The sequence below is a fragment of the Scophthalmus maximus genome, chromosome 20 (assembly GCF_022379125.1).
Source record: "Scophthalmus maximus strain ysfricsl-2021 chromosome 20, ASM2237912v1, whole genome shotgun sequence".
In the NCBI taxonomy this organism is placed as follows: domain Eukaryota; kingdom Metazoa; phylum Chordata; class Actinopteri; order Pleuronectiformes; family Scophthalmidae; genus Scophthalmus; species Scophthalmus maximus.
Genome location: NC_061534.1, coordinates 10,408,531 through 10,435,269, shown reverse-complemented (window position 1 = coordinate 10,435,269; position 26,739 = coordinate 10,408,531). Strand labels below are relative to the sequence as shown.

The 26,739-nt window shown below is 43.2% G+C and overlaps 2 protein-coding genes across 2 annotated transcripts in view; one reads left to right on the top strand and one right to left on the bottom strand.

The window, feature by feature from the left end:
* The window catches only part of LOC118285019 (astrotactin-2-like), a 220,383-nt gene that overhangs the window by 167,319 nt on the left and 26,325 nt on the right, over window positions 1-26,739 (top strand). Inside the window, exons 17-19 of the mRNA XM_035608297.2 lie at window positions 11,328-11,650; window positions 18,967-19,100; window positions 21,487-21,635. Of these exons, the coding sequence (XP_035464190.1) occupies window positions 11,328-11,650; window positions 18,967-19,100; window positions 21,487-21,635 (606 nt within the window). The remainder of the gene's footprint in view (window positions 1-11,327; window positions 11,651-18,966; window positions 19,101-21,486; window positions 21,636-26,739) is intronic.
* trim32 (tripartite motif containing 32) lies at window positions 1,387-7,501 on the bottom strand. The gene is made up of 2 exons (XM_035608298.2): window positions 7,365-7,501; window positions 1,387-6,255 (listed from the first exon to the last, which is right to left on the bottom strand). The coding sequence occupies exon 2, from the start codon at window positions 6,241-6,243 to the stop codon at window positions 4,186-4,188; it is 2,058 nt and encodes a 685-aa protein (XP_035464191.1). The 5' UTR covers window positions 6,244-6,255; window positions 7,365-7,501; the 3' UTR covers window positions 1,387-4,185.

The window sequence follows — 26,739 nt, the reverse complement described above, 5'->3', positions numbered from 1 at the left end:
GGGGGGATAAAGTATGAGTAAATATGAGTATGCAGGAGAGTAAACAATATTTTCAGTCAGGTTGATTAGTGGAGAACTTCATATGTGATGGCGCTACTGTAAAAGAAGCCAGGACACCAGGATCGTTTCTAACTCAAACTACCACAGATACACAGTGCGCAGTAGTAGAACAGGATTTACTAGAACAAGAACAGGGAGGCAGGGGGAGTTACACTTTCGGTCTAAATAAAAAACTAAACTGGATAATGTTTAAAGACTTCATCCTCCCTCAATTCACCTTCTGGTTAAAAGGCTGCGTAAGCTGCATGAATTGAATTAAACATCAGTGTGACTCAACAGCATCCCCAAAAGCATTTTGCGGCACTGGCCCATTTAAATGGTGTTTTTTTAATCCTGTTTATTCGCGATCCAAAAAGACGCAGATTTTCAGTGCAGCCATTCGGTGTGGATGACTGGCACCTAGGTCTCGATATAAATACTAATATACACGTGCTCACCTTGTAGAGAAGACGCCCCTTCAAAGGACTGTGCTAGCATTTTTCTTTTTATCGCCAACATGCTTCATGGCAATGACAGGATCCGTATGACAGAGGAACACAAGAGTTTTTTCATCGACCAAATGCTACAAAAAGTGGTTTTAATGTTGAGTTCCCGTCGAGACTGAGGTGCATTAAAGTCACCTGATCTAATGTTTGACTGAAATGAAAAATGCATATCTCCTGTCGCCTACCAATCAATGTCACAATGTGCCTGTCCTGGCGTGAAAGACCCAGGAAGCGAAGATCATTAAGTTTCAAGCAGTGGTCAAAAGTAAATGAGTACAGTACATATACTCAGGTGCTTGGAACTTTGAGCTACTGGTACTTGAATATTTCCATTAATGTTTATTGCAACCACTCAGTTACATTTCAAAAGGAAATGTTGTACTTTTTACACATGACCTCAAAATCTATCTGACAGCTGTAGTTAATGATACATTGTTATAGATTAAACTGTGGAAAAGTATATGAAGTAATTCAATTTAGCTCCAACTACAGTACAATTCCAACATATTTTTTTTTAAATCTGAGTTTTTTTTATTTTATTGTTGTTGTTTTTGGTGTTTTTTTTATTATCCTTTTGTGAAGCACTTACTGACTTAAGAAAAAGTTAAGAAAAGTGCTAAACAAATGACAATTATTATCAACACATGAATAATATAATATATATTTGCTGATAAGACCTCTATACTTGATCTTCATTTAGGCTTTGAATGCAGGACCCTTATCTAAATAAATAAATAGTTCAAATGGATTTCTACAGCTAGCCAACGGCGGCAACTAAAGAGATTTGCATGGACAACTGTGTTGTGAGAAGAGACAAGTCAATACTTAACTGATATTTAAGTAGTTTCATGATTTTTTTATTCTTTATTGCACTCAAGTTATTCAACAATGAATTTGACTACACACAGAGATGTCTGCAATGTGTTCAACACATTATAAAAGTCACAGCCTCCAAAGGACTGCAGGACATGGTTCCTGGACAGAAGTGTAAAGTGATTAACTCTGGAGTAGTATGCACTGAAACAACGGTGGTCCAATGACACGCGGTGAAACCTATTCAGATGACGTGACACACTCGGATGTTGAGCACATTGACACAAGGACACTTGTTTTTTTGTTTTTTCTATCAATTTCTGCATTTTTCTGTCATTAAGTCTGGATTCTCTCTAGTGATGACTACTTCTACTGACCACATGAATAAGTGTAAGCACTGGGAGAAACAAAAAAAATAATATATATATATATATATATTTTGGTTGCAAGGACAACAGGCATCTCAGGCTGTCTTGAATCAAATCTATTTAGTGCTTAGATATAACACGGCCTAATGGGAAAATTAAAAAAAAAACATGTCAAATGAAGAAAGCACAAGGTGGTGACTGTGACAGACTTATATTTAACACTCAACTATTTTTTTTCTCCTAAACCTTTTATTTTGAAACATTAAAAACTATGTTTTTTTATGATAGTTTGATGCTCAGATACGTACATGTGTCTGTTACTGTTTAACAGGGCTCCAGGTGCAAAGTTAAGGTCAGCTTTGTGAAATTATTCATTTTTTAAGGCTGAAACTGAGTCAGTTTGCATTATGCTGCTCTCATGAGCAAATGTGGACTGGAAGAGACAAATTGCCTCAGAGCAGGCATACTTACTATTTATGATAGAATATGCTACATACAGCAGTATTACATGGGTTCCAATGATTAACTTGATCCCCCGTATTTAGGCCACTATTCTTTTTTTTCATTAAAGGTGACTTTTATTGTTATATAACCTGAAAGCACCAGAAAGTCTTCCTCGCGCTTCAGATTGGCTGAAAAATTCAATTAATCTACGTGAAAAAAATAAAGACACACAATTCATGCTGATAAAGACCAGTTTTAACTAACACCAGTGCAGAAATACTGTATATGGCTGCTGTCTTAGACACGACAGAGGAAGACGCAGCAACACAGAACCAACATCCCAGTGTACTGAAAAGCCGTGCCTGTTGATGGCGATGCAGGCGTTTTCACCTGTTATTACCCTGGCAGTGCCATTCTGAACAACTCCTGCCGGCCCCCCACCCTCTGGAACCCCAGTCCAGATGTGTGAAAACAACGGCATTGGGACATGTTCTCTGGAATAATCGTTGGGTTTGAACAAAGTTCGTAAACAGGTTGTAGGTGTCTGTTGTGGCCTGGGTCTTTGAGTAAATTAGTGCTGGGTGTACCGACATAGAGACATAGCGACAAAAAAAGTGTCAAGTGTCATCTAGGACCATAGGGCTGTGTTAGTCTGTTATTAATAACTTGAATGGTGCCGACTCTGCCAAAGATATATGTATTCAAGTAGGACTGGGTGGTGAGTAGGAAGACGAGCTACAGTGTCCGTGATCATACGTGAAACTGGTCAACACTAACTTTCTTCAAATTAAAATAAACGCCAAGAAGGGGATACAGAGGCCTGGAATTAAGGTGAGAAGTATGATTTGCAGTTTTATCTCGCAAATGTTACTCATAGCGACAATGTAAGTGCAACTGTGGCATGTCACCAGCAGAAAGTTGGATAACAAGACATTAGGCTTGAAGATCAAACAGTAGCAATCACTAACCTTTGCTGTGCAAAGGTCAAGCTGATACACTGCTCCATTTTGTGACCAATAATCGGTTCTTCAGGTTGTGGCTGATGTACATATGCTAACTTAACATTAATAAGTACCGGGAAAAAATTACAATAATGCAGTGTTAAAATGTATCAAACTAATCGGCAAACCTCAAAGAAGCTTTGAGAAATAAACAGACTAATGAAGACTTATGTAACCCCCAGGACCCCTGTAAATTACATTAATATTGCCCAATATTACCCAGCTTCCCTCCACAGGGACCTGTTGTTATTATACAGTTCAACACTATTTCCTGTAGGCAATTTAAGATCCTACGCTTACTGTTCTGCAATTCGATGAATGCTGATACTTGGTTACTGTTTTTGCCGCGAGCTAAACTGCACAGTAATCTTTAAAAGCTGCCAGCTGCATTCAGCAACAGCAACGTCAGTCTGTGCTACTGAAACCCAACACTAGGAAACAGTGACGTGTCGATAATAAAGTGCTTTACAGGCCAAAAGCCTTGGTATGCTTTTATTTCATATGTAAATGTGTGTTCATTTTCCGCTCTTCGTCTGCTCTTTTTTCTGTGGTAAAGCCGAGCCACGTCAGTGACAGCCATGCATCACAGAGTCTGGCTGTATGGTGGATGTAGCAGCCAATGAGAGAAGAGGATTAATCATCTGTACTTTGCGCCTGCATTAGCTTTGACATCAATGGCTTGTTTTTTTTGCTTATTTGAATGTGACAACTTGTGCCAGTATTCTTCCACATAAATAAACGTTGCCAGGTCTGCTTTAGTGTTGTGATCTATCAAAAATAAGTAGTTACGAGGCAGCTTTATTAGCTGATTTTCAATTTGAGGTTTTAAATTCAATCCCAGTAGCCTTAAAGCGAAACCAAACAACTTTCAATTACAGTAATAATCCAATGGAAGCTGGAGATAAATTTTTGGACTGCAGCCAAACTAAAGTAACATAAGTGTGTTTCTACCTGTTCCAACACATAACTGCTAAACCTCTCATGCTTGGGTGCAGTTATGACTGGATTGTTCCCCTAAGAAATTGAGGAGTGCCTCCTCTGAATGTATGAGTAGACTTTGACACAGTGGTCCCAACAATCCAGCACCAGCAGCTGTCCTTTCTGGGTGGTGGCTACTCCCACAGGGCAAGTCAGCCCTTCCTGGATGAGAATTTTGAATCCACCCTCTTTGGGAAACTGGATGATTTCTTTCCTGCCACTGTCCGTTACCAACAAATCCCCATTGGCGTCCACACACATGCCAGTGATGCAGCGGAAGTCCTCTGTGGCTGAGAAGAAATGGCTGAGCTGCTTGCCCAGCTTGCCGTCGGTACCCACTGACCCGATGGAGAAGCCGCCCTCCAGGTGGGGCTCATTTTGGTGCTTTTCAAAGTTGAGTGCCAGGCCCTGGGTGAAATAGACCATTCCAGCTGCATCGCATGTCACAAACTTTGGCCGCACGGCAGAGCACAATCGGTTGTAGCTGACCACGCCCACATTGCGGTCCACCGCAAGACACCACAGCTTGCCGCCTTCCACATCTGACACCACGAACTGGCCCGATGGCATGGCGGCGATGCCCCAGGGTTTAACCAGCTGGTTCTTGTGGCAAGCCACGCAGTGTCCATCCATAGTGTAGACTTTAACTGAGTTATCGTAGTTATCAGTGATCCCAATCAGACCTTGAGGAGTCACAGCGATGGATAAGGGGATGAGGTTAGGCAAGTCAGCCCCGAGGAAGCTCAGGACAAAGTTGTCAATGCTACTGGCATTGCGGCGGATTTCACGCTGGAAACCTTTGCGATTGAATACCTGGACGCGGTAGTTGCCACGGTCTGCCACCAACACCTCACCTTGCGGTGTGACACAGATACTCACAGGTAAATTGAACATGCCAGGTAGAGTTCCCTTGCAGCCCATCTTCTTCACAAACTGGCAGACGAGGGGCCCCGCACTTACCCCCGCTCCTGCAGGCGATCCGCCGTCTGCATCCATGGACTTGGACTTAAAGCTGCCAGGTGAACCACATACTGTCTCCTCTACAATTGTAACCATGTCGATGTCTCTGTAAAGATCCACTGGAGCCCCCATTGCACCACTGGTAGCCCCTGCAGCCCCAGCTAAACCCTCTGCATCACCTTCAATTGCGATCTCTAACCCACTCTCCTCATCGTCTGTATTGACAATGTAAGTGTTTGTGGTCAACTGGCCCACTTCTAATGGCTTAGAGTGCTCTGCTCTGACGAGCTCTGGCTCTTGCAGCTGAAACATGGTGGGCAAGTTGCGCCTCAGATCCAGTTCCTCGTCATCACTGCCTCCACCGTCGTCCTTTAGCAAGGCAATATCACTTTGCCTCACCCGCATTGTCAGATAATCACAGCGTGACACCACTTGTACCTCCGCGATGTTAAGAAGATAGGTCTGCTCCTCCAGGACCTGCCCATTGATTTTCTCCACCTCCGCCATGGAAGCTGTGAATGACCTCCGAGACCTGCTGAGTTCCTCTTGAAGACGCAGCTCAGCTGTAGTATAGTCCTGCTGCACTGCCCGGTACTTAAGTCTCATAGACTTGGAAATGCTTTCAATGGCTGTCTTTTTCTTCTGAATTTCATCCATGACATTGCGCAGAGCAGACAGCTTGCCACCCAGTTCTTTGCGACGCTGTTCAGCAGCCACCCTAATCGGTTGGACCAAATGGCCTTGATGCAGGTGGCCCTCCCCTTTGCAGAGCTCACAGAGGACTGTGGTGCACTCGTGGCAGAACTGACGTGGTAGACGGTTGAAGCAGGACTTGCACATTAGGGCAGCAGCAGCAGCACTGCAGGACATGGTACAATCAAGGATCTTCAGCACTGTGAGATTATCGGCCAACTGGGAGATGCTGCTCATACGGGAGACCTTACTGCAGAACGGGCAGCGAACACCGTTGATGGTAGTAGCCAACAGCTTCTCTAGACACTGCCGGCACAGCGTGTGACCACACTGCAGGAGTTTTGGTCTCATTTGGTCCTGGTTGTAGGTCTCCATGCAGATGGGACATTCAAGAACCTCCCTCATTAGATCTGGGTCCAGCGGAGAAGTTGGTGATGCCATTGTGTCTCTGTCCTTAGGGTGATAAAACACAACAAAAGGAATTAGATTGTCATATATTTCACCTTTCTGTGTGAAATTATTATTAAAGTAAAACATTATTTCATAACCATTGCGAGCAAAAAACATCTGGATAGATTTGTTATGTCTCACAGTTGTGTATTGTACTGGACGCAGCAGTATTTTGTAGCAATAGAAAAATCACTATTTAAATTACCTAAGGAGGTCTGACGCTCATAGGCAGGGGCATTGCAGGGGGGGGGGGGGGGGCGGCCAATTACGTTTGTCCACAGCAGTGGCAATTTTGTGAGGGGTTTTTTTTTGGTTCCTGACTAAATTGTCTAAATGCATTTATATGATTTTAACTTTACGTATATTCAATTGGATTCGTTTGAAGATTCGAATTTCGAATACCCCCCCCCCCCCCCCCCCCATTGCCTGGGACCCCTTAAGTGCCGCTTAAACGCCCCTGCTCGTATGATGCATTCACCGTTTACAGCAAGTTTTGCAGCTTTTAATTTTTAAGGCAAAGTAACAAGTTTATGACCAGCTTCAACTGGCACTGCGAGATGAACGTTGTCAATTCGAAAGCAGGAAGTTGTGTCCGTGTCGCCGACATATGTGCGAGGTCAACAATGACGACAGGGAACACCAACGCGGTCGACAACAGCGCGCGTTTTATTCACGGAGCCCGGCGGACGCTCGTCGAGTCCACTGCGAGGAACGCGAAAGTGAACTCCCAAAACGAGGCGACGGTGAGAATGGCGGCGAGGCGAATTGACGAGTCGCTGCCAGTCACTGTGACACGGGGGTCACTTGACGGCTGCCACCGTCGTCCCATGCGCCGCCAACGACCGGACGACGTGACAGGCGAGCGGGCTGACGAGGCCACATGCTGCCGCCGTCGCGCCCTGAACAGGACGAGCTCCCGAAGTCCACACACGGGAAAGCAGAGGCCTCTCTGCAGGGCAGACAACGTCGACGGTGTCCTTAAACACAACGCCACCATGTTATTCAAGACCACGACGTGACAGGTCGTGGCGAACGTGCATTTAGAAGGAAGAAGAAGAGGAAAGACATGCGACCGTGCGCGCACTGTTTCTCTCCTGCCGTCGAGACGTTACCTTTCTCTTCAAAGTTTGCTGCTTGGAAGTACAGAGGTTTAACGGGCGTGCTGTGTTTTGTGCTACTGCAGCTGCTGCTAGTGAGAGAGAGAGAGGTACTGCAGTGTTGACGACGTGACGACGCGCACGCCGCCGGGGCTGTTACGCAATACGCACAGCGCGGAGCCCGACCGGCGCTTTTGATTGGCTGCTGTGTAGCGCGCGCGTCGTTGCGTCCCGACGACGGTGCGGCCGCGGTGCTGATGCAGTTCAATGGCTGAAGTGGTGTTTATCAAAGTTTTACCAGGATTCTACACAGTTACCACACTGAATATTCTGCCTCTCCTCTTAATACTGCAATTTGGTGTATACCAATTAGATATCCTGTAAGTTATTGAAATGGAATAATTGATGGAGTGGATGCTGATTCAGGAAGACGGAAACCGTGGATGTCTTCGGCAGAAGTATCTGTTATAAGAGCTCAATATTGAGGAGACTTCAGGTTCGCCACACAGATCGACAGGTTCACAAGTGTCCGGCGTCCCAAGACAGTCTGCCCATCCCCGGTGTCTGTACTGTATTTAGTTTGGAGTAATGTCGTCATCTCCCCGCGACTATGACACCTGGAGAGAGACTTCAGCTGCTCAACGATTGTTTCGGCTTGCCGTAGATAGGATGACCTTGCTTGGTGCCTGAGAAGGCTCATCTTAAGAGTTTCTCAGGGAGGATAGACGGAAATTCCTCAACAGTTATATCCTGAAAGAAAACAGTTGTCATTTTCAGCAGGAAGAAAAAGCCTACGTATAATTTTTATTTTTCAGATTTCAAGATGTATTGTCATAAACGTGATAACAGTGCAAACATTATCACCAGTAATGATATTTTTTTTGTCTCAGAACCAACTCAATTTCATTAAGTAGTATGATAATACAATATTATGGACATATATAGAAAAAGAGAACATATATTACAGTGGCAACAATTAGGATCATTGTAATAGAAATATACATGTAATTATAGAACTGTAAATTTTATCACTATAAGAAATGAAAACAGTAATAAGTAAATGTAAACACAAATAAATAACAGTAGTAAAAAAATAGCAACAGTAGTGAGAAAATGTAAGTAGTTATTAAATCACAATATCTTGCAAAGAATCAAACATGTAAGATTTGTTTACTTACATGTGAAAGTAGTCAGTGCTGCAACTCAACTCAGAAGATGTGCTCCAGAGTACCTGGAGTACTGCATTTGAAACATCCAGATGTTGAAAACATGTTTTCGGTTTTTTTAAACACAAGCCAGTAAGTACAGAGACGGGCCACTAGATGTCAGAACAGACCAAATCTACTAGAAGATGTTCATGAAACTTCTTTACACAAAGTGAGTTTTATTAATGGGGATTAGGACCGTATAAGAAATGGTCTGCTTGTCTTTAGTTAAGCGGATAATGCATCTAGATTAACATGTTCATAGTCATTTAAAATTGATTTGAGGCTCAGTTGAAAATGTAAGGCTTATACTAAAATAAAATGAATAAGGAGCATGATCTAGATATAACACGGGTCTGTTAAAATCAGAAGTCTCTGCCACATCTGACACTCTGAGCTGTTCTAATTAAGCAAAAGCTATAATGGCAACAGCAATCATATCTAACAACATCTGCATAGAATTTCTAGGGAAGATATCTGACACCTCTGTTGTTGTTGCCAGGGCAACATAACCCTGGCCAGAGGGGATGTGTCCCTGATGAGTAATTATACTGCAACCAGTCTACAAAGACATTTTAATTAACAGAGGCATTGCAAGATCAATGGCAGGGAAATTCACTCCATTCATCTCTGGCCTGTGTCTGATGACAGGCAAGTGTTGCATAAATATCACATCCATTCCACAAATCAAACAGCCGTCATAGTTTATAAAGAAGCAAAGTGGCGGGCCACTCCTTTCACTGACCATAAATACATGTGGTCCAGTTTAATGTCTCCTTGTGAAGGGTGTCACCGCTGGGCAGATTCCAGTGAAACTGTGCATTGCTCAAAAACAAATTAACAAACACACAAAGTATGTCAGTGATCCCGGATGGAAATTACACGCAAGAGCAGTTCACTGTGGCTGTCTCCAAACGGGATTAACAGTATATAAAAAAACATATGGTGAATAAATTAAGAAAACTAAAACTTGTAGAAATCCAAAAACACATTTGAGATAACAGAAAACAAGATTGTGCAGGAGACTCCGACAGGCACATTACCTCGATTACATTTTTATTCTCCATAAATCACTTAACGGTGCAATTGTTACCATGGAAGTAAACATCTGTAATCTGGGGTGAAATTAATTAAAGAGTGAATTAGACTGGCTAGCCACAGCCAACCTGACCTACAGGGCTTTATTGTGAGAGCTGGGTGATGACAGCTCTTTTCTGTGTCTGTGTTGCCTCAAGAAGTGCATGTAATTGGGCTCTTGGGCCACCCCTTGAGCCTGTTTACATACTGTTGCACATTAAGTTACCACCCACTCTTCCAACTGCTTACTTGTGTGTTACAGACGCATACAGCCACAATGTATATATGTAGTATGAATATAAGTATGTGCCGACTCAATTCCCTTTCACACACAAAAACAACACAGTCAAAGCTACAATTGAGGACAAACGGGTCATGTCCTTGTCTTGGGGGTTAGTTGCAAGTTGTAGTGACCGGAGGTGCAGTTAACATTTAATGTGTTTGTTTTTTCATAAGTGCATAATATACACTTTGTAATACCAAAATATTTTAGATTTGTTAGATAAATGTATTGACTAGCTTCGGACTATTTCCTTTTTTACTTTTATGACAGTCAGTTTTCACTACAGCTTCATTATTTAGTTTGTTCAGTCAAGCCTATGAGCTATACACACAAATACACAGCGTTTTATAGTTGATGCACTATTGTTGTCTTTTTGCCACATATAATCATTTAAAGTATTTTTGATTTCACTAAAACTGTTACGCAATTTAAGATATTGAACCCCAATTGGTACCAATCAACCTACCATCCCACAATATCAGGGGCCTTTCCTGGGGGGGGGTCGATGGTTCCTCAGTCTGCATATTTTGTAGGTTTCTTAATACTTTGACAACCAATCGTAAATATAGCAAAATTCACCTGCAATATCAAGGGTTTGTTGAGGGCAATTATACATCTGTGGATAAACATTTCTCACATATTGTAATTTTTACCACTTTTCTTTTAGCACTGTCTGATAATGCAGAATGTCTCAATGCTGCATCACAAGTCCGTAATTCCAACTTTAAAAGACTTTTTAGTCACGAGAGGAAAATCTTGCATCAACCATTTGGACAATTCACATATGTGCCCCATATATTCTGATACTGCAAATAAATACAGAAACACATCTGCCACATCAGCACAGATGGCGGATCTTCCCCATTGTAAAACACGGCTTAATGTGTCCTCCGAGTGAATCACTCAACACCAAGCGTTCTCTCCTGTCCCTCCCCGGCTTCAGCCGCTGCCTCTTCTTGCCACACGGTGTGTTGTTTTCTCACAGAAAGAGGAAATGACGAGAAAGAAAAGAAAGCGACTCGGACGAGAACATCAAACAGCGGTAATTGACACTCAAGAGACGAAGCCAGTGACACCCCGTCCCCCGTCCCCTCCCATTCATCCTTTGTCTATGAAAGCTGATGACAGTAAGGGATTAGTTGTTGTTGTCTTTTCCTGGGCAGCAAGTCAAATAAATCCAGATGTAGAACCTCTATAAAACTGAGGGACTGCGACTGTTGTTTGCTTGTCCAAAGACTCATAAATGTTGTCAATAAGACAGAGTTGCTTTTACGTATTAAAGTGAAACAAATAGCTGATGTGTGACTACACATCTTACTGAAATGAATTTCAATATTTTTTTTTGTTTTTAACTTTATCTTTATCTGGATACCCCCCCCCCCCCCCCCCATTATCTCCTGTCTACTCCTCCAGAGGCCACAGACCAAGGCGCCGGTGGAGGTGGGCGCCGTGAGCTGAAGTCGGTGCCATTCATCAGCTACCTGTCGGCACTGCAGAAGAGCCAGCTGCTGTCTGACGACATGGTGGATGGCGTGGAGATCCGCTGCGAGGAAAAGGGGAGCTGTCCAACCGGCTGCCACCTGTGCCACCACCAGGCCGTGATGGGAGGAGTGTCGGGGAGAGGCCGCGGTGGCAACGGCAGGAGCGGAGAGCAGCCTTCCCCCATCCCTGTGCTGCTGGAGGTCAGCCGCGTGGTGCCCCTCTACAGTCTGGTCCAAGACAACGTCACCAAAGAGGTGAGAAAGTAACGTGGGAGTAGGAAGTTTGCGCACGTGCGTGTGTGTGTGTGTGTGTGTGTGTGGAAAGAGAGGGAGAGGGTGAGAACGTGACCTTATAATGAGAGAATCAAGTCAAGAGAGGTGAGGCATCAACACACCCACTGAAAGCAAAGACACACACGTCCACTTACAAACTCTCACCGGCTTATTGTAACATCCAATGTTCTGTTGAATAAGACAAATGACAATGTCGCAAACCACAGGATTTACTTTCAGTCCTGAACAATCAGATTCTGTGACTATAAACTGTGTCGACTGATAAACAATCAATAATTTGTAATAAATTGAGATTATACCATGGCTTCTGCGGGCATTTATTGTAAGTGTCGAGCAAAGTAAAACACATGTTGTGCCACGGGGCATGCGCTTATTGTCCAGTACATCTCACCCATATACATTATTATGCCATCGCAGCGGTGGCATATTCCTTTCATAATGTCCGTATCCGGCGTCGTTTAACTTGTGCAGTTGTCACAATCCACCTCAAGGTGGCATCAGTTGGTTAACTTTGGCCTTTGGAAATGAACACTGTAATACAGAGGGCATAAAAGAGATGACATCATGGTTTTCTCCTCTTGTGGGGAAATCAATGTGTATATGTGCGAGATGTATGCGTGTGTGTGTGTGTGTGTTTCTAGACAACCACACAGAGCTGAATGTAATATCACCCTAACGACCACGTGTTGTGCTAATGATTCATCCTGTATGAGAAGTCGTTGGATCTATTTGCAGTAATCATATCATATTTACTTTCACATGAGCTAATATGGTGCTCTGTTTGGATTCCGTCTTGACATTTTCTCGCAGAGCTGTTTGTGACTCACGGCCAACACATGCGCATGCACACGCCATAGGAGCGCAGACTGGTTCACGCCCTCCCCCCAATCAAGCATCTAATTACTTTATCTTCGGAAATCACCGCAGGCAACGGCGATGGCTACAGCAAAAAAGCATGCATGTGCGCGCACGCACACAAAACACACACACACATAAAGTTTTGCATGTACATATATATATATCTACAATATGTATTCATACACTCAAACACACACACATGCACACACCAACAAAGCCCCCTGTACGTGCCGCCCATAACAAGCACCGCAGCCCCAAAGAAAGGAAGGCGCAATCAATAGCAGACGGTCCCTAGTGGGCCTCATCGATAGCTAAACGTGAGGAAGAGCAAAATGTCTCTTTTCCCTCTTTTTCAAAACACCTCAGTATCCATCGCTTTCACTCCCCCTACCCAGCCCCATGGTCCTCTGGGGATGTAGAGACGGAGATGTATGGGGAGGAGGGGAAGGGGTAGACTGCAGTGGCTCGCTGTGGCAAGCCCCTCCGAGGTAGCTTGAGGCAGGATTATTAGCTTCTTATTGATGTCATCGACCTCTTGAGAGGGCGGGGAGTCCATCGCTCCGCTCCTCTTCTCCTCCCTTTCTCGTCTTCTGCTGGCCGCATTGGCTTCTGCCGGTCTAAAAGGGACACACGTACAGTATATTGCATTAGAGACGAGCGACGCGACAACCTGCCTCTCCACAAACACACACACACACACACACACACACACACACACACACACACACACACACACACACACAACCACTCGTTGTCTCCCCCACTGTCTTTGTGTGTGCCTTTGTCACGTGCACTACTACTTTTAAAGACGGCTACCATGTTACAAAAGCTTTCCAAGAGATGAGATTTTTCTTCTTCTTTTCTTTTACCTAAAACGCAGTGATGCAATCAAACTGGAGGTTTGGTTACCCGGCGTATAATTAAGTGAACTGAGGTCATACCTATATGTGTATACCTACTCAAATGCCTGCGTCTGCATATTTCCACTACTGGGCTTACATGAACCTGTCACTCTTTTTTGGCTGTGCTCCATCCTCCTTTCTCAGCTACTTGCGTCTTTCAGTGGCCTCTCCCCGGCTGCCCGGCTGTTTGACAGGACATGTCGTGTCTCTGTCACATCAATCTTCTCATTATTAAGCCAAAGGGGGATTTTGTTACAATGAGAAATTACCCCCTCTTTGAAAAGACCACTACCAGGGTCTTACAGAAGTAAATTGTAGAAAGGTAGACTTGCATGCCCCCCTTCTTCCAAGAAGGCCCCGTGTGACTAGTTAGGGATTAGGGGGAAAATAATACCTGCAAGTCAGATCCTATCAGTCGATGCAGGGTAGCTGCTTGAGTATTTCTTAAAAAGAAAAAAAGAAAACTGTATTTCGATCAAGTTGGTACACTCAAACATAGAAAAATGTATCTCTTATAGTTTCCCCATCACGATTCACATTACATAACTTTGTAAAAATAAAAACAAAAAACAAATAGTTTTTTTGTTGTTTTGTAAAGAGATTAACTGTAACATATCATACAGAAACAAAGTTCCAATTATTCTGGATAATCTGTTGTTAAAATGTTTATTTTTATTTTGTTTGGGGGGGGGGGGGGGGGGGGGGGGGGTAATATCCAGGAATATAAAGAATTTCACCAGTAAAAACATCTACAGATAACTGTCTAAAATCCTGATGCATTCATCAGTTGCAGTCATAGCTAAATTTGTCTCAAGTTGTCTGTCAGAAAACCTAATTATTTATGTCTTTCATTTTGAATAACAGGTTTGAAGTTCTCCCTCTTCGTCTACATATTGAATACTTCTCAAATTGCCCTGCTCTCGGGCTTGGCTTGCTTTAAACCTGGTCTTGACTTGAATTCGACTGGAACTGGTCTTGGAATTGACATGGACTTTGACTGAGCAGGTCTTGCTCACACGGCGTGCTGTGAGCGCAAATGCACACACACCCCTGTTTTAGTGCCAAAGAAAAATACCTCGGTGGATAAATAAATAAGCGTTGTCTTTGGAGCCTGCCAGTGGCCCTGTTTCCTGTGTTGCTGTGACGGAATTATGGCAAACCTTTTGAACAAATTGGTTGTGAGTATAATGGGTCAGAATGCTCTATATCTTGCCAAGCAGCCACTGTCATGCTCTCACCATAATGCATCGCTGCAGCCCCTCGCATGGGCGTGTCTAGAATTATTTTAGTGAGAGCACGAGGGGCACAGCAGAGCACCATTGTGTTTGCACTAAGCAAAAGGGGTAGAAGCATTATACAATAGGACTGATGTATTTGCAAAGGGTGGGAAGAGCCTGCTTTTGGTAGAGCTTCTTATCCAGTACAGTATCCAGGTATTGGTGGAGTTGCCAAAAAATTACGATCAAGTTATTTATGAAGAGCACTGAAGTCGAAAGAATGCTGATGACATGTCTAAGCAGTAATCTCCCACACCGCTTATTGCACACAAATTAATCAATTTTGAACATAATTTAGGACCAACCACCTCTACGTAATTAATCAGAATGATATAAACCCTGTACGGACAGTACGAACTATGTTCTAGTCAACGTTAAGTACACAAATCCTTGGGCCAACAGTAGTTAGACTTGTCGAACAATCAATTTTTTTATTGTACAGACACTCTTATAGCCTTTTTTACTCTACATGATTCAAAGGCAGGACATGTTATTATTCTGTTAACTGATGGACTTACTATTTTTTTTGATTTGTCTAAAAGCAATAGTCAAGGGCCCATATGAACATTGTAGCACTTTAGGTTTTGCATGATGTAATCATTCCTCCTGTTCATACTGTCCATTCATACTGAAAATAAAAGTGTGTTTCGATCTGTCAAAGAATTGTCCAACCCTGAAGCACATTATAAAAGTTATACACAAAACATAATTTCGCAGTGTAGGTTCTGTCAATGGTTTTAAGGCATAACTGAAAACAAGTTTTATTTGTTTTCAATTGTGTTTTATCCCCCTTTTTTTGTTGGCTTTGTTATTGTTGGCTTACATTTCTGTTTTGTAACACACAATAAGATAGCAAACTAGCAGGCCCATTGACATTGCGGGAAATGCCAGGTCAGACAGAGTTGGCAAACCTAAAAGCAATACCTGCAGTTTGAGGGTTCTCCGTTGACATGGCAATCCCCTCATCAACCTCTGGGTGAACCAACCGTCCATCTGCCCCCAGTGTCCAATTTCCTGGAAGTACTACTTTTGATAAGGTTCCTAGAAGCAGCCCATTGGTTAAAACCATTAGCCCTGAATGATTGGAAGAGCCATATCAATGCATACACGCACACATACACACACAAACACACACACAAACACACACACAGACACACACTTAGGTCACCATTGATGGTGTCCTGTGTGTGCTGACTTAGACCCTTTACAACCACTGGTGATCGTCTTATAAATCAATACTGCAGGCCAGCTGGCCAGTGTTTTCGTGTATTAGCCTCTGAAGACAGACAGTAATGAGGTCAGCTTGGACTAGACAAACAAATTAATACATTAAAAAGGTCACGATGGCCTCCATTGCCTTCTTGTAAGTCATGAGGGGCTTCTACGGAAGTGAAAGGTCCAAATTGGGTTTTGGTGCCAGTGAGTCTGAGAGGCCAAAGTGACGTAAAAGCTTGGAATTTGTGGCTGGAGTTGTTGCTGATCTTCTCTTCTTTTCAAAGCGGGGGCGGGGGGGTGATTACATTTCAGCTCAATTTGTTCAGTATCGATAAGGTCAATGGAGACGAATCGTGGCGTATTTGCAAAAATGGTAGAACCACGCGTTCTGTGTAACCATTGGTATGTCACCGGGTTCCTGAAAACAAATCTATCATGACTGGTAGAAACTGTCTTACACTGTTACAGTCGGCGCTCAGACAAGGACCTTCTTTGTCAAAACACTTTTCTGCATGACGCGCAGAGCAAGATAAGATTTGTTTCATAATCTATCTGGCCACCACAGAATGTGTATGGATCTATAGTGTTCTGGGAAATGCATGATCTTTGGTCAATCAATAAAGAATAGGGTATTTAGTGACTACACTGAACACAGAAGTATTCTCCCAGGGGCCTTTCCTTACTGACCTCGGCCTTTTCTTTCTGGCATCAGCGGGACATATCCCTGTCTCTGCAACCACACACTTGACGTATAGCTATCACTTCTTCTTGCTCTCCTCTACATCCTCATCTCTGTTTTACCTCCTGTGCCCCCACCCAACCCCCCGCCTCATTCTGTAAACCACAACTAGAATCCCTGTTTACCCAGTGGAGACTGGCTTGCATTACTCTTCAAACATAAACACGGTGGTAATCGCTTTGTCTATTTTTCACATGTGCAGCCATGCAATCAAGCGTGCAGACCCATATGGGGTTTTTCTAGGAATCTGGTGGTGGTAAACGCATGGCGGTCCTGTGGTCTTCCCCTCTTTTGCCCCTAGCAGTGGAGGTCATTTCTCATTTCTCATATTTGTCTAGTCTGTGTGCATGCACAGACCTTGAGTCCCGGTTTTTCATGTTGCCTTTGTCTGTCGCTTGCTTCCCATCGACATGAGGTGGCAAGACCCCTGCTGCTGTTGCTTTCTGGCAGCAGTTAGCCACATGGGTTCAGGCAATGGGGGGAAAATGAAATAACCCTTTTCCCCTTTTCGGTTTTCCAAGGGGTTATTATATAGCCATGGCTTACGGAGCTCGCCTATCCCCTATAATAACTGCTCATTCAGCAGGCTTATTTAGAGGGGCTTGTATTGGAGGATAAATAATGGGAACAACTTGACTGATGAATGATCCTGATCCTGTCCCACACGAAGTTGGGGAGAGTTGGGAGTCTACTTTCCATACCTTAGTTTTTTTTTTTTGATTCATGCTCATCTGGAGTGTTTTTTGTCCTATTCCCTTTGGTCCCTTGAGCTTCAACCTCTTTTTTTCCTCACTCTTTCCTACTCTATTGCTCGTTTAGGCCACTTTCACTCTCAAGATCCTTTGCCTTGAGTGAATGCAAGTGGTATTGGAAGTCAGTTCCCATGAAAGTCTGTCGAGCCTCCTTCACAGCTAACAATGCCGTGTTGTGTAAATGCTAACATCAGCTTCTGAGTGCATACCCTGACTCCTTTTTTGGCCGAGCCGTCTGCCTCTCTGGTCAGGACTATGCCCAGAGTCATCTCAGATGTCACGTTCACTAATCAACACACTGCAGAAATCTTCCTTGGCATTTCTCCAATGAAATGAATCAATCATTAATGTGTGTTTGCATGTGCCCACGGACACACTCGCGTGTGCACGGTTGTCTTAAAGATGTGTGTGGTCTCATCAAATCCTTTGCTTTGGGATAAGTCGATGTCATGGTGTATCGGAACAAGGGAGTGGCTCCTCTCTGCTTTTTCGGTGGATGGCTGTTACCCAGTGATAATGTTTCCACATGGTGTCCTATTTTTGTGACCATGATCAAGCACATCTCCCAACTTGTCTGCATGAGGCAGCACTACCAACCAGTTAGAGCCCATAAATATCTGAGTGCTCCATTGATCCATAGTGTGAGAGTGGGAGCCGAACTCCCTCGAACTCACTCTATATCATGCCTGTGGCTTTAGGGAAAGCCCTGACATTATACTTTATTACTTTGACGGTTATATTGGCATTTTGCTGCCTTTTAGAGGATGACTGCGCTTCTGCCTTTGATTTTTCTTTCGCCCGTGAATGAGGCAGCACACGGAGACGTTAAGAGATGACATCATCTCCTAACATCTCACTGCCCGCCCCCTCCGTCCCCTTCCCAGATAGGCCGACGGCGACACCGACAGATATACACACACGCACTCACACACTCACACAAACATACGCATCGAATGGCACGGCGGGGAGTGTCACAGCTTTCACACCTCCATCATAAAAGTCACAGCGCATCAATGATATCACAGTGCAAGCTTGTCGATATTAGTGAGATGTTCCTGCCTTCCGGTAATTGGGAATGGTGGGTATGAAAAGGTCACTGTGTGTGTGTGTGTGTGTGTGTGTGTGTACACCTGTACCTCTATCTTTATGAGATCCATTTTGAGTGAGGACTATGTGGCCAGTCCTCACTTCCTCAGGGGACTATTAAATAAGGCAGAGGTTTGACATGTTAGCGCTCATGGTTCATTTTAGGGGATAGGCAAAAGGAAATGATTATAGTCATCGGAAAGTCATCATATAGACAGGGGTACAAGAGAGTGTGTGTGTGTGTGTGTGTGTGTGCGTGTGTGTGTGTGTGTGTGTGTGTGTGTGTGTGTGTGTGTGTGTGTGTGTGTGTGTGTGTGTGTGTGTGCTGGGATACAGAGGCCAGTGGTGGGTGAGGTGGGTGTGGAGGGAGACGGGGGTAAGCTTAGATGGACGGGGAGCGCTTGTTCCAAGAGATAATTGCATTTCTCTCACCTGTTACCCTTTACAGGCCTTCAAAAGCGCCACAATGAGCTCATACTGGTGTGCCGGAAAGGGCGATGTCATTGATAACTGGTGTCGCTGTGACCTGAGTGCCTTCAGCAAGGATGGCCTGCCTAACTGCAGTCCCCTCAGGCAGCCAATGTAAGTGTGAGGTGACACTATGACACCTAGGAATTCATGCACAAGAGAGATTTCATGGATGCATGCACTGATGCACTGCAGACACACTCACATATGCATGTGGACACACACACACACGCACACACCTGTCTGTACCTGACTCATGAGGCAGTTGAGAAAGTTGTAGACAAAAGTACAGTCCCCAATGTTCTAATAACTGTCAGTCAACCCTTACACCCCTCTGAGAAGAACATGCTCTCATTGAAGGTGTCCTAACAATAGCCCTGAGGATTTCGTGAGTCATCCACCTCAGGTATTGTTGCCCTGAGAACTTTTGAAAAAAAACCAAGACGTTGAAAGGGCAAGGGCGAGGCCAAAATAAAAGCATTTAAAATATGCCTCATGTATTATATTAGTATATTGCAATCCAGAACGAATGCCAGCATTTGTTGGCGCCACTCTAGAATAATAAAAGCTTAACAAGGATAAAATATAGTGTAGCTGTAAGAGAGCATTATGGGGTCCAAGACCCTAATGACATTTGCACCCAATGTAATGTTTTGTTTTGGCAGAGCTCCAGCCCACATATCATCTATAACCAAATTTATACTGTTAAATGAGTCTTGCTTTCTTGATTTAATAAATCTCGCACCAAGTGGAGGTAATGATGTAACAAATTTGATGGCAGAGATGCAAACTAATTTTTTCTTGCCGATGCTAGACCAGTTAAATTACAAACGTCAACCTATGTCCTACTTTAAGCGACACTAACGATGGCAGTGCGTGAAATGTTTTTGAATTTGTTTACCCTTGTCATTGTTGGTAGAGAGTAATAATGTCATTGCCCGACAACAAAGTGACAATAACATAAATCTTAACTTACAAGTTTAGATGGGAGTATCATTGTCGGTTCAGCAGTTGTGGCCCATCAATTACACACACTCAAACATACAAGTGGATATGATACAGATGCATGTATGATTTTTTGTAAAACATTGCAGATTTAAGCTTCAAGGTGCATAATAAAAGATGCCCTAACACAACTCAATTGTGACAGACCTCATCTATTTTCACACTCATTTTTTCCCCCTTGTAATATATCTTTTTACAGGTTTGCAGATGTTTTCTTTGACTTGGCCCACAGATGGTGTGCACTAGAGTACTTCTCTGGCTGAGGCAGCTGAGAGCGTGTGCGTTTGAGACTTCTGAGCCGGCCGACTTCCTGCTAGCTTACAACAAACAGGAATGAAAATAATTTACTGACCTTCCTAATGTTATTGGAACGAAATTGATCAAATTCTGACAATACAAAAATTAATTTTGAGGTGGTTGTGATGCTTAAAAAAAATATATATCCGTCGTTTCATTTTTCCTTAGCTAGTACTCCTGTAAAGATTGTGCAAGGGAAAAGTATTTTTGTGGCCAGTGTGTGTCACATGCTTCTGAAATACGGACTGTAAGCACCCCGTCAAAATCGCTTCAAAGCCCAGCGCTATTTCTGGGACTTGAATGCTTATTCTTACAATGCATACGGTTTCCAAAATCCAGGGTAAACAATGAACCTCAGCTTTTTTTCATGCCAACATGGGTGAGAAGTTGTTATAAAGACATCAAATGCGAAAAGCTACAATTCAAAAGCTCTAGAACAGCTGCTCTTTGGAAATTGTGGTGAGACTTAGCAATACTTTACAGAGAGTGATGGTTTTTGTGACAAATGCACTGATACTTGAGACTTAGATTATGCTGCACAAGTGTTGCACAAGTAGTTTCAGATTCTCTCATGGTTGTTTTGTTTGTGGATTTGTGGTTATGGAATTGGAGACGAAGGGTGTGGTTTCAGGCTTTCCGTGGGCCCAGGCTGCTGGCACGAAAGGGCCAGAGAAGAGTCACTCCAGGAGCCAAATCTCCCACTCTGTCCAGCGGCAAAGTGTAAGACCAGTAAAAGCCCACAGTACTTATTATTATTGTCTATGAGGATGAAACAGAGTGGTGTGCTTTTTTATGAAAGAGGGATAACCTACCCCTCTCACGCCATTGTCACAGACACAGCTGGAGGGCAGGCAAAATGGAAATACTCTTCTTTTATCTCTTTTGAGGAATTAAAAAGGGAAAAGTGCATAGGGAACACTGCTGGAGAACAGGTGGCATTGGAATGTTGTTTTGTTAGAAGCTGCTGTTTGCCATTCTGTTGTCCAGTGAGATGTTGGCAGAGTTGTGACAGTTTTCTGTTCCAACACAGGAATGACCACATGGGATAACTACTTTTCCACTCTCAGTTTCAGGCTCATACTTTAGGCCTTGGGCACATGTGCGCACAGGAATTTAATCTGAGATGTAGATTTCATTTCCATATTCATCCTTTTTATACCATGTCCTAAACTCTGTTTCCTCTGCATTGTTCCGTTAGTTTGCGCCTAGCACCTTACCTGGAGCCCTCAAGCACAATGGTGGCCCTGGAGTGGATGGATGTGGAGCCTCTGATTGGTTGCAAGGTTTCTGACTATATCATCCAGCATAAACGAGTGGAGGACCCCACGGAGGCGGAGGTCTATACAGGTAGGAAAAAAACTCAATCCCAAGCCCGTTGATTTACTTTTTTTATAACCGTTGAGTTTCAATACTACGCTACAGTGAAGTCAGATTCTCTGTTGGCTTGAAACTCATCGGGCAGTTTTACGAGGGCCATTTTTTACCTCCGCCAAGGAGGTTATGTGATTGATTCAGTTTGTCTGTCTGTTTCTCTGTTTGCAGGATTATGCATACAAATAAAGAGGTATATTCCATGGTAACAGGTGATTAAATTTGAAATAAAAGGAAAGATGGCATTGATGACTGTGCTCATATACTGTAAAGAGAGAAATCGATGATGAGCCCTGCTTTTATATCCAGTATGGGAGGGCAATTAGAGCAGAAAGGATAATTAACTGGCACAGATGAAAAAAATGATAAATATGTTTTAGGAGTTGATGACATGACTCTATACGGAATAAGTCAAGTTGCAGTTGTGGGAAATGAGGTAAACTTTTGGTCTAGTTACAGAACAGAGGGAGGATCTTAGGCTGGGGACGGGAGAAAATGACGTGGGGCAATTTATCAGGCGCTGTGAATGGCGCTGACCGTTGTGCCGTAGGGCTAGGTAAGTGGTTGTGGTCGCGACGATTGGCTGGGGTGAATCAGCGGAAGGGTGATAGGAATTAGATAATATTGAAGAAATGTGGTGGGCTGGAAGAAACTGGCTTTAGTCATTGGGAGGTAAGGACAGGCCATCCATCACCCCTGGGAGGAGTGCTGATGAAGCGTGGGCACCAGCGAGCGAAGAGAGGATATAGACCGCTAGACACAGGCATGCTGGCAGAGGTGAGGTAGGAAGGGGCAGATGGTGTGGGTGACTCACTCTGCTATGTGCCAGTCACCGCGATAAATCATGTCATTACAGACAGGATAATATATAGATTAGAAGTCATTGTCCTCATCCTTCCCTCATCCTTAGTCTTTTGTCTTTCCCTCTTCCCTTAACAGTCACGCAGTAATTCTGGCTGTTAGTCATTGTCCGGTTCGTCTGGTTTACTCTGTTAACCTTCCGGACAAAGATGCAAAACTAGTAGAGAACTTCACTAAGTTAAAAAAAAAAGCAAATTGGTATGTTCACATGCAAATTGGTATGTTCACATGCGGTGTGTTCATGTACTGTATATGACCCAAAATGACCCCTATGGAAACCTTGAAAGGCAAGCACATTTTTTTTTGCCAGCATTCTCTAAACCTTTTCTGTTTCGTTTTTTTTCCGTCTGTGAAAACAGATGAAAACATTATTTCCCAGGCTGATTTTTTTTAAGTAACTTTTTCTCCTGCTGCCCGAAGAGGCAGGCTTTTTTAATTTAATTTTATTTTTGGGGGGTCAGGGCAGTGGGTGAAGAAAAAGAAACTCTTCGCAAGGAACAAAAAAAGAGAAAGTTGTTTGTGTAGAGTGTAATGTTAACTGGCAGGGAACTTCCAGTCCTACAAGCTCCGTATTCCACTGCAAGTAGGGAAAATTGTATCTACTCAAACCTCGATTGTTCTCCAAAATGTGGGGTTCACGATTTCTGATACATGGAAGGCCCTGCCAGGCTAGATTTGTGAAATAGTAGCAACTTCTTAAAATGATGAGATCTTGTTCTCTGGACTCAGCAAATAAGTGTTTGAGAAGTATAATTTTCTCTCAGTTAGTCTGACTTATTTTGAAATTATTGGATTTGTATTCCCTGTGCCCTGCTGGTTTGTTATTCAAGGACTTTCTTAGAAGGAACTTTCTAGGACTTTCTCGGAAAATGGAAAATCACAATGGAACCAAAAGCTGAGATAAATAGGAAGTTCCGTTGAACTGCCCCGCTCACCTTGTGCATACAAAGTGAAATACGCATCTCATGCTCTCAAGCCCAATCAGTCCTGAATTTGTTTTTCTCCTCTTGTCTGTTGCAGACACACACACACACACACATACACACGCACACACGTGCACACATTCCCCAATGGAAGCTGCCAGTGAAACCAGTCTTCTACCATTGGCAACCGAGCTGCTCTAATGGAGCAGTTTGGGGATAAATACTTTGCTCGAGGGCATCTTGGTGGTTTTCTGGAAAGCAAGTGTTCCTCCTTAATTTTCCCTCTTCAAATTTTCCAAGACTGTGTGTTGATTTGAAGCAGTGAGCTTGCAGTCAAGCCTCCTTCTTCAACATCTAAGGGTGGATACACGCTGAAGGATTATTTGGCCGATTTACAGTGAACCATATTCAACAATCTAGACAATCGTAGGGGAAAATCCTGATCCAAAGCTTAGTCAGGGATGATACCTGGCAGTATAGTGCAGTGTGAGGTATTGACATTTAAAAAAGTGTTAAAGCTGGAATATTATGGAAAAGCAAAAGTTTTTCTCAGTTTGTACTTGTTATGAAGTGCAAGTGAGGCAAAAAGATGGTACTCCTCATCACTCGCAGTTTTTGGATTCTTATGTGATCAAATTGCACTGTTTGAACAAGCTATTCTGAATTGCCATCCGGTTGATGTCACAAGGCAAGGCAAGTTTATTTGTAAAGCACATTTCAACAACAAGACAATTCAAAGTGCTTTACATAAAACATTAAAAGCATTGCAAAGAAACACATATACAATCACATTAAAATCTAATAATTAAAAAGAGAAAATAAGAACAACACAACTGGTGAAAAAAAATGACAGGCCAGTTCCCTGAGTACCAAAAGCTAATCACAATATCATTTGAATAAAAGTACAAACAACAAATTCGGTTAGCTGCATGTGGAGAATTTGACCAGCCCACAGTCAATTGGAGAATGAAATGTCATCCTGGAAAGAAGTAATGGCACACCAAATATACATAACAAAGCCCAGACAGGGGAAAAAATAATAATATAAAATTTAAAAAGCTAAATCTTTGGGCAGCCGCTGTCAAACAGTGATGCCCACTGAAGTCCGAGGAGAGATGGGACGTATGTCGTCACTAGTAAGGGTAGCACCTGCATCCAGGGGAAGGGATTCAGCCAGCACTGGCAACCACAGAGGCCGGGGCTGCATCCGCAGCCATTGCCAAGTTGAAACGCTGCTTCGGGGCTAGTGTTTGAGAGAGGAAAGATAAACACGACAGCCACACACAAACACTCAGCCATGCTAAGCGTGAGTCACACACTCGCAGAACACACAATTAGCCATGTGCACACTCGTGCAGATGGCAGACGTGAGCACAGAGATGCAGAGACTTGGACGCAGCCCAGACTGCTTTCCCAGGGCCATGTCTCCATGTCAGTGCCGTCTAGACTCGGTTAGGAGAGGAGACTGTGTGCCTCCTGAGCTACACATTCTTCTTAGGGCTTTTTGAGGTCAATCCAGGTTGTGTCCACATTTTAGTTTATTTTTCACATGATTTAATGAAGTGAACCCCCATCCAAATGCCCCATATAGTTTCAGGTTAAAAGATGATGTATCCTTCCTTATTTAATTGCAGTTTACCTTAAAAACTCCACAGCAACAACAACAGAGTGAGAGTTCTTAAAAAAATGACATCACCTCGGTGGGGATATGTGGGGATTCGTTTTTTTCACTTTATCACTGAAGATGAGGTGTTTTATCTGTTTTTAAAATGCAGTTGGTTTATCGGCAGGCTGGTTGACACTTTTGTCCATGTAAATAATCTGATTCGAATAATGTAATAGGCTTTTGTCTTGGGTTTTTCATTCAAGTTAGCTTCCTGCATGAATCAGGATGCAATCACAGTCCTTGAAAAATCCTGACTGTTGAATGGTAGCTTCTCTTCTGAGGTAAATGTTGCTAATGTGAGTCGCCTCCTGCACAAAGTATAGTTCTAGAAATGATATTACGCCTCGGTTCAAGTCACGTCAAATATTGAGTTTGTTGTTTGGAAGTGTCGTCATGAGTTATCCCGGGTGATGAAAGGATCGATGAAGCTCAATGGCTCGTTTCAATACTGTCTAGGCCTCTCCCTGCAATATGTCAATTTCTTGCTCTGCGTACTGCAGCTCACATCTCACTCTAGACACAAATGCATCATCATTCACGTCATTAATTACATTTTCTGCCACCATCATCTCAACTGAGTATAGTTCTATATTTGGCTGTAAACAGAAAAAAGATTATGCCCACATGCGACAGGAGAACTGTTTTTTCAATTTTATTCAAGAAAATGTCCTCTTAAAAAGAAAAAGCAGGGAACAAAATGAAATGAGATAGTAAAGAAGTTCTTTTGTAAGGAATTTATAGATGGTTTTTCAACTTTTTCCACTAACATGGTTCCCTATCAGGCTTTAGAGGGATAAGGTAATTTTGTCAAAGCACCCATTTCTCTCACATCTGTACAAACCATCAACAACAAGGCCCATGTCTCCAATCCTCTTAGATCACTCCACTTATCAGTGCTCTTTGGAAAAAAAAAAGAAAAGTCATCTTTCCTTGAAGGTTTCCCCCCGGTCTCTCACAAATCTTCTCTCTGAGGTCAACATTGACTGGGAGATAGTCTTTCCGCTTTGATGTCCAAGGAGACAAGCTGAGCCCTTAGTTCATATATCATGTTGTTTATATGGACATGATGCTCAGCTGGCAGCCCCAGTATCCCCACACCACCCAGGTCTGGACCCACGTATGCATGGTTGTAAAGCATGGGAGAGAGAAACATGCATCTGTGACAAAATGCAACACGCGAAACACAGATGGTTATCGTGTCTTGGTACCTTTTTTCAAACTGATTTGCCCTTTCATCTATCATTAAGGGGTGAATTCCAATGCCTTTTGGCAAACTGGAATGACCATCTACAGCTTGACCTAACGAGAAAACCCCGAGACCAACCGAAAAGCTGTTGGATTGTTGTTGTTCACTATGGCTATTTCAAGACTATTTAAGGCCGTCAGTGCCAAATACTAAAGTGCATACACAGTATGAACTTATTGTGTCATCTCATAATTGCTCTGACATACACCAGAGCTGGTCTCAGTGTTCACATTAGCAGTTAATCACAAGAGGTTGTCTGCTCGCTGGCACTTAGAAAGAAACTCACCTCTGTAGCAGATGCTGCTTCCTTCTATCTTTGAAAGGCTCCCATTTCCACAGAATAAAGTCAGGGTATCCTCCTTCAGGAATGTGAAGCAAGCCCAC

Bases quoted from the DNA above. Each gene is read 5' to 3' on its own strand.
- trim32 (XM_035608298.2), bottom strand. From the start codon at position 6,243: ATGGCATCACCAACTTCTCCGCTGGACCCAGATCTAATGAGGGAGGTT.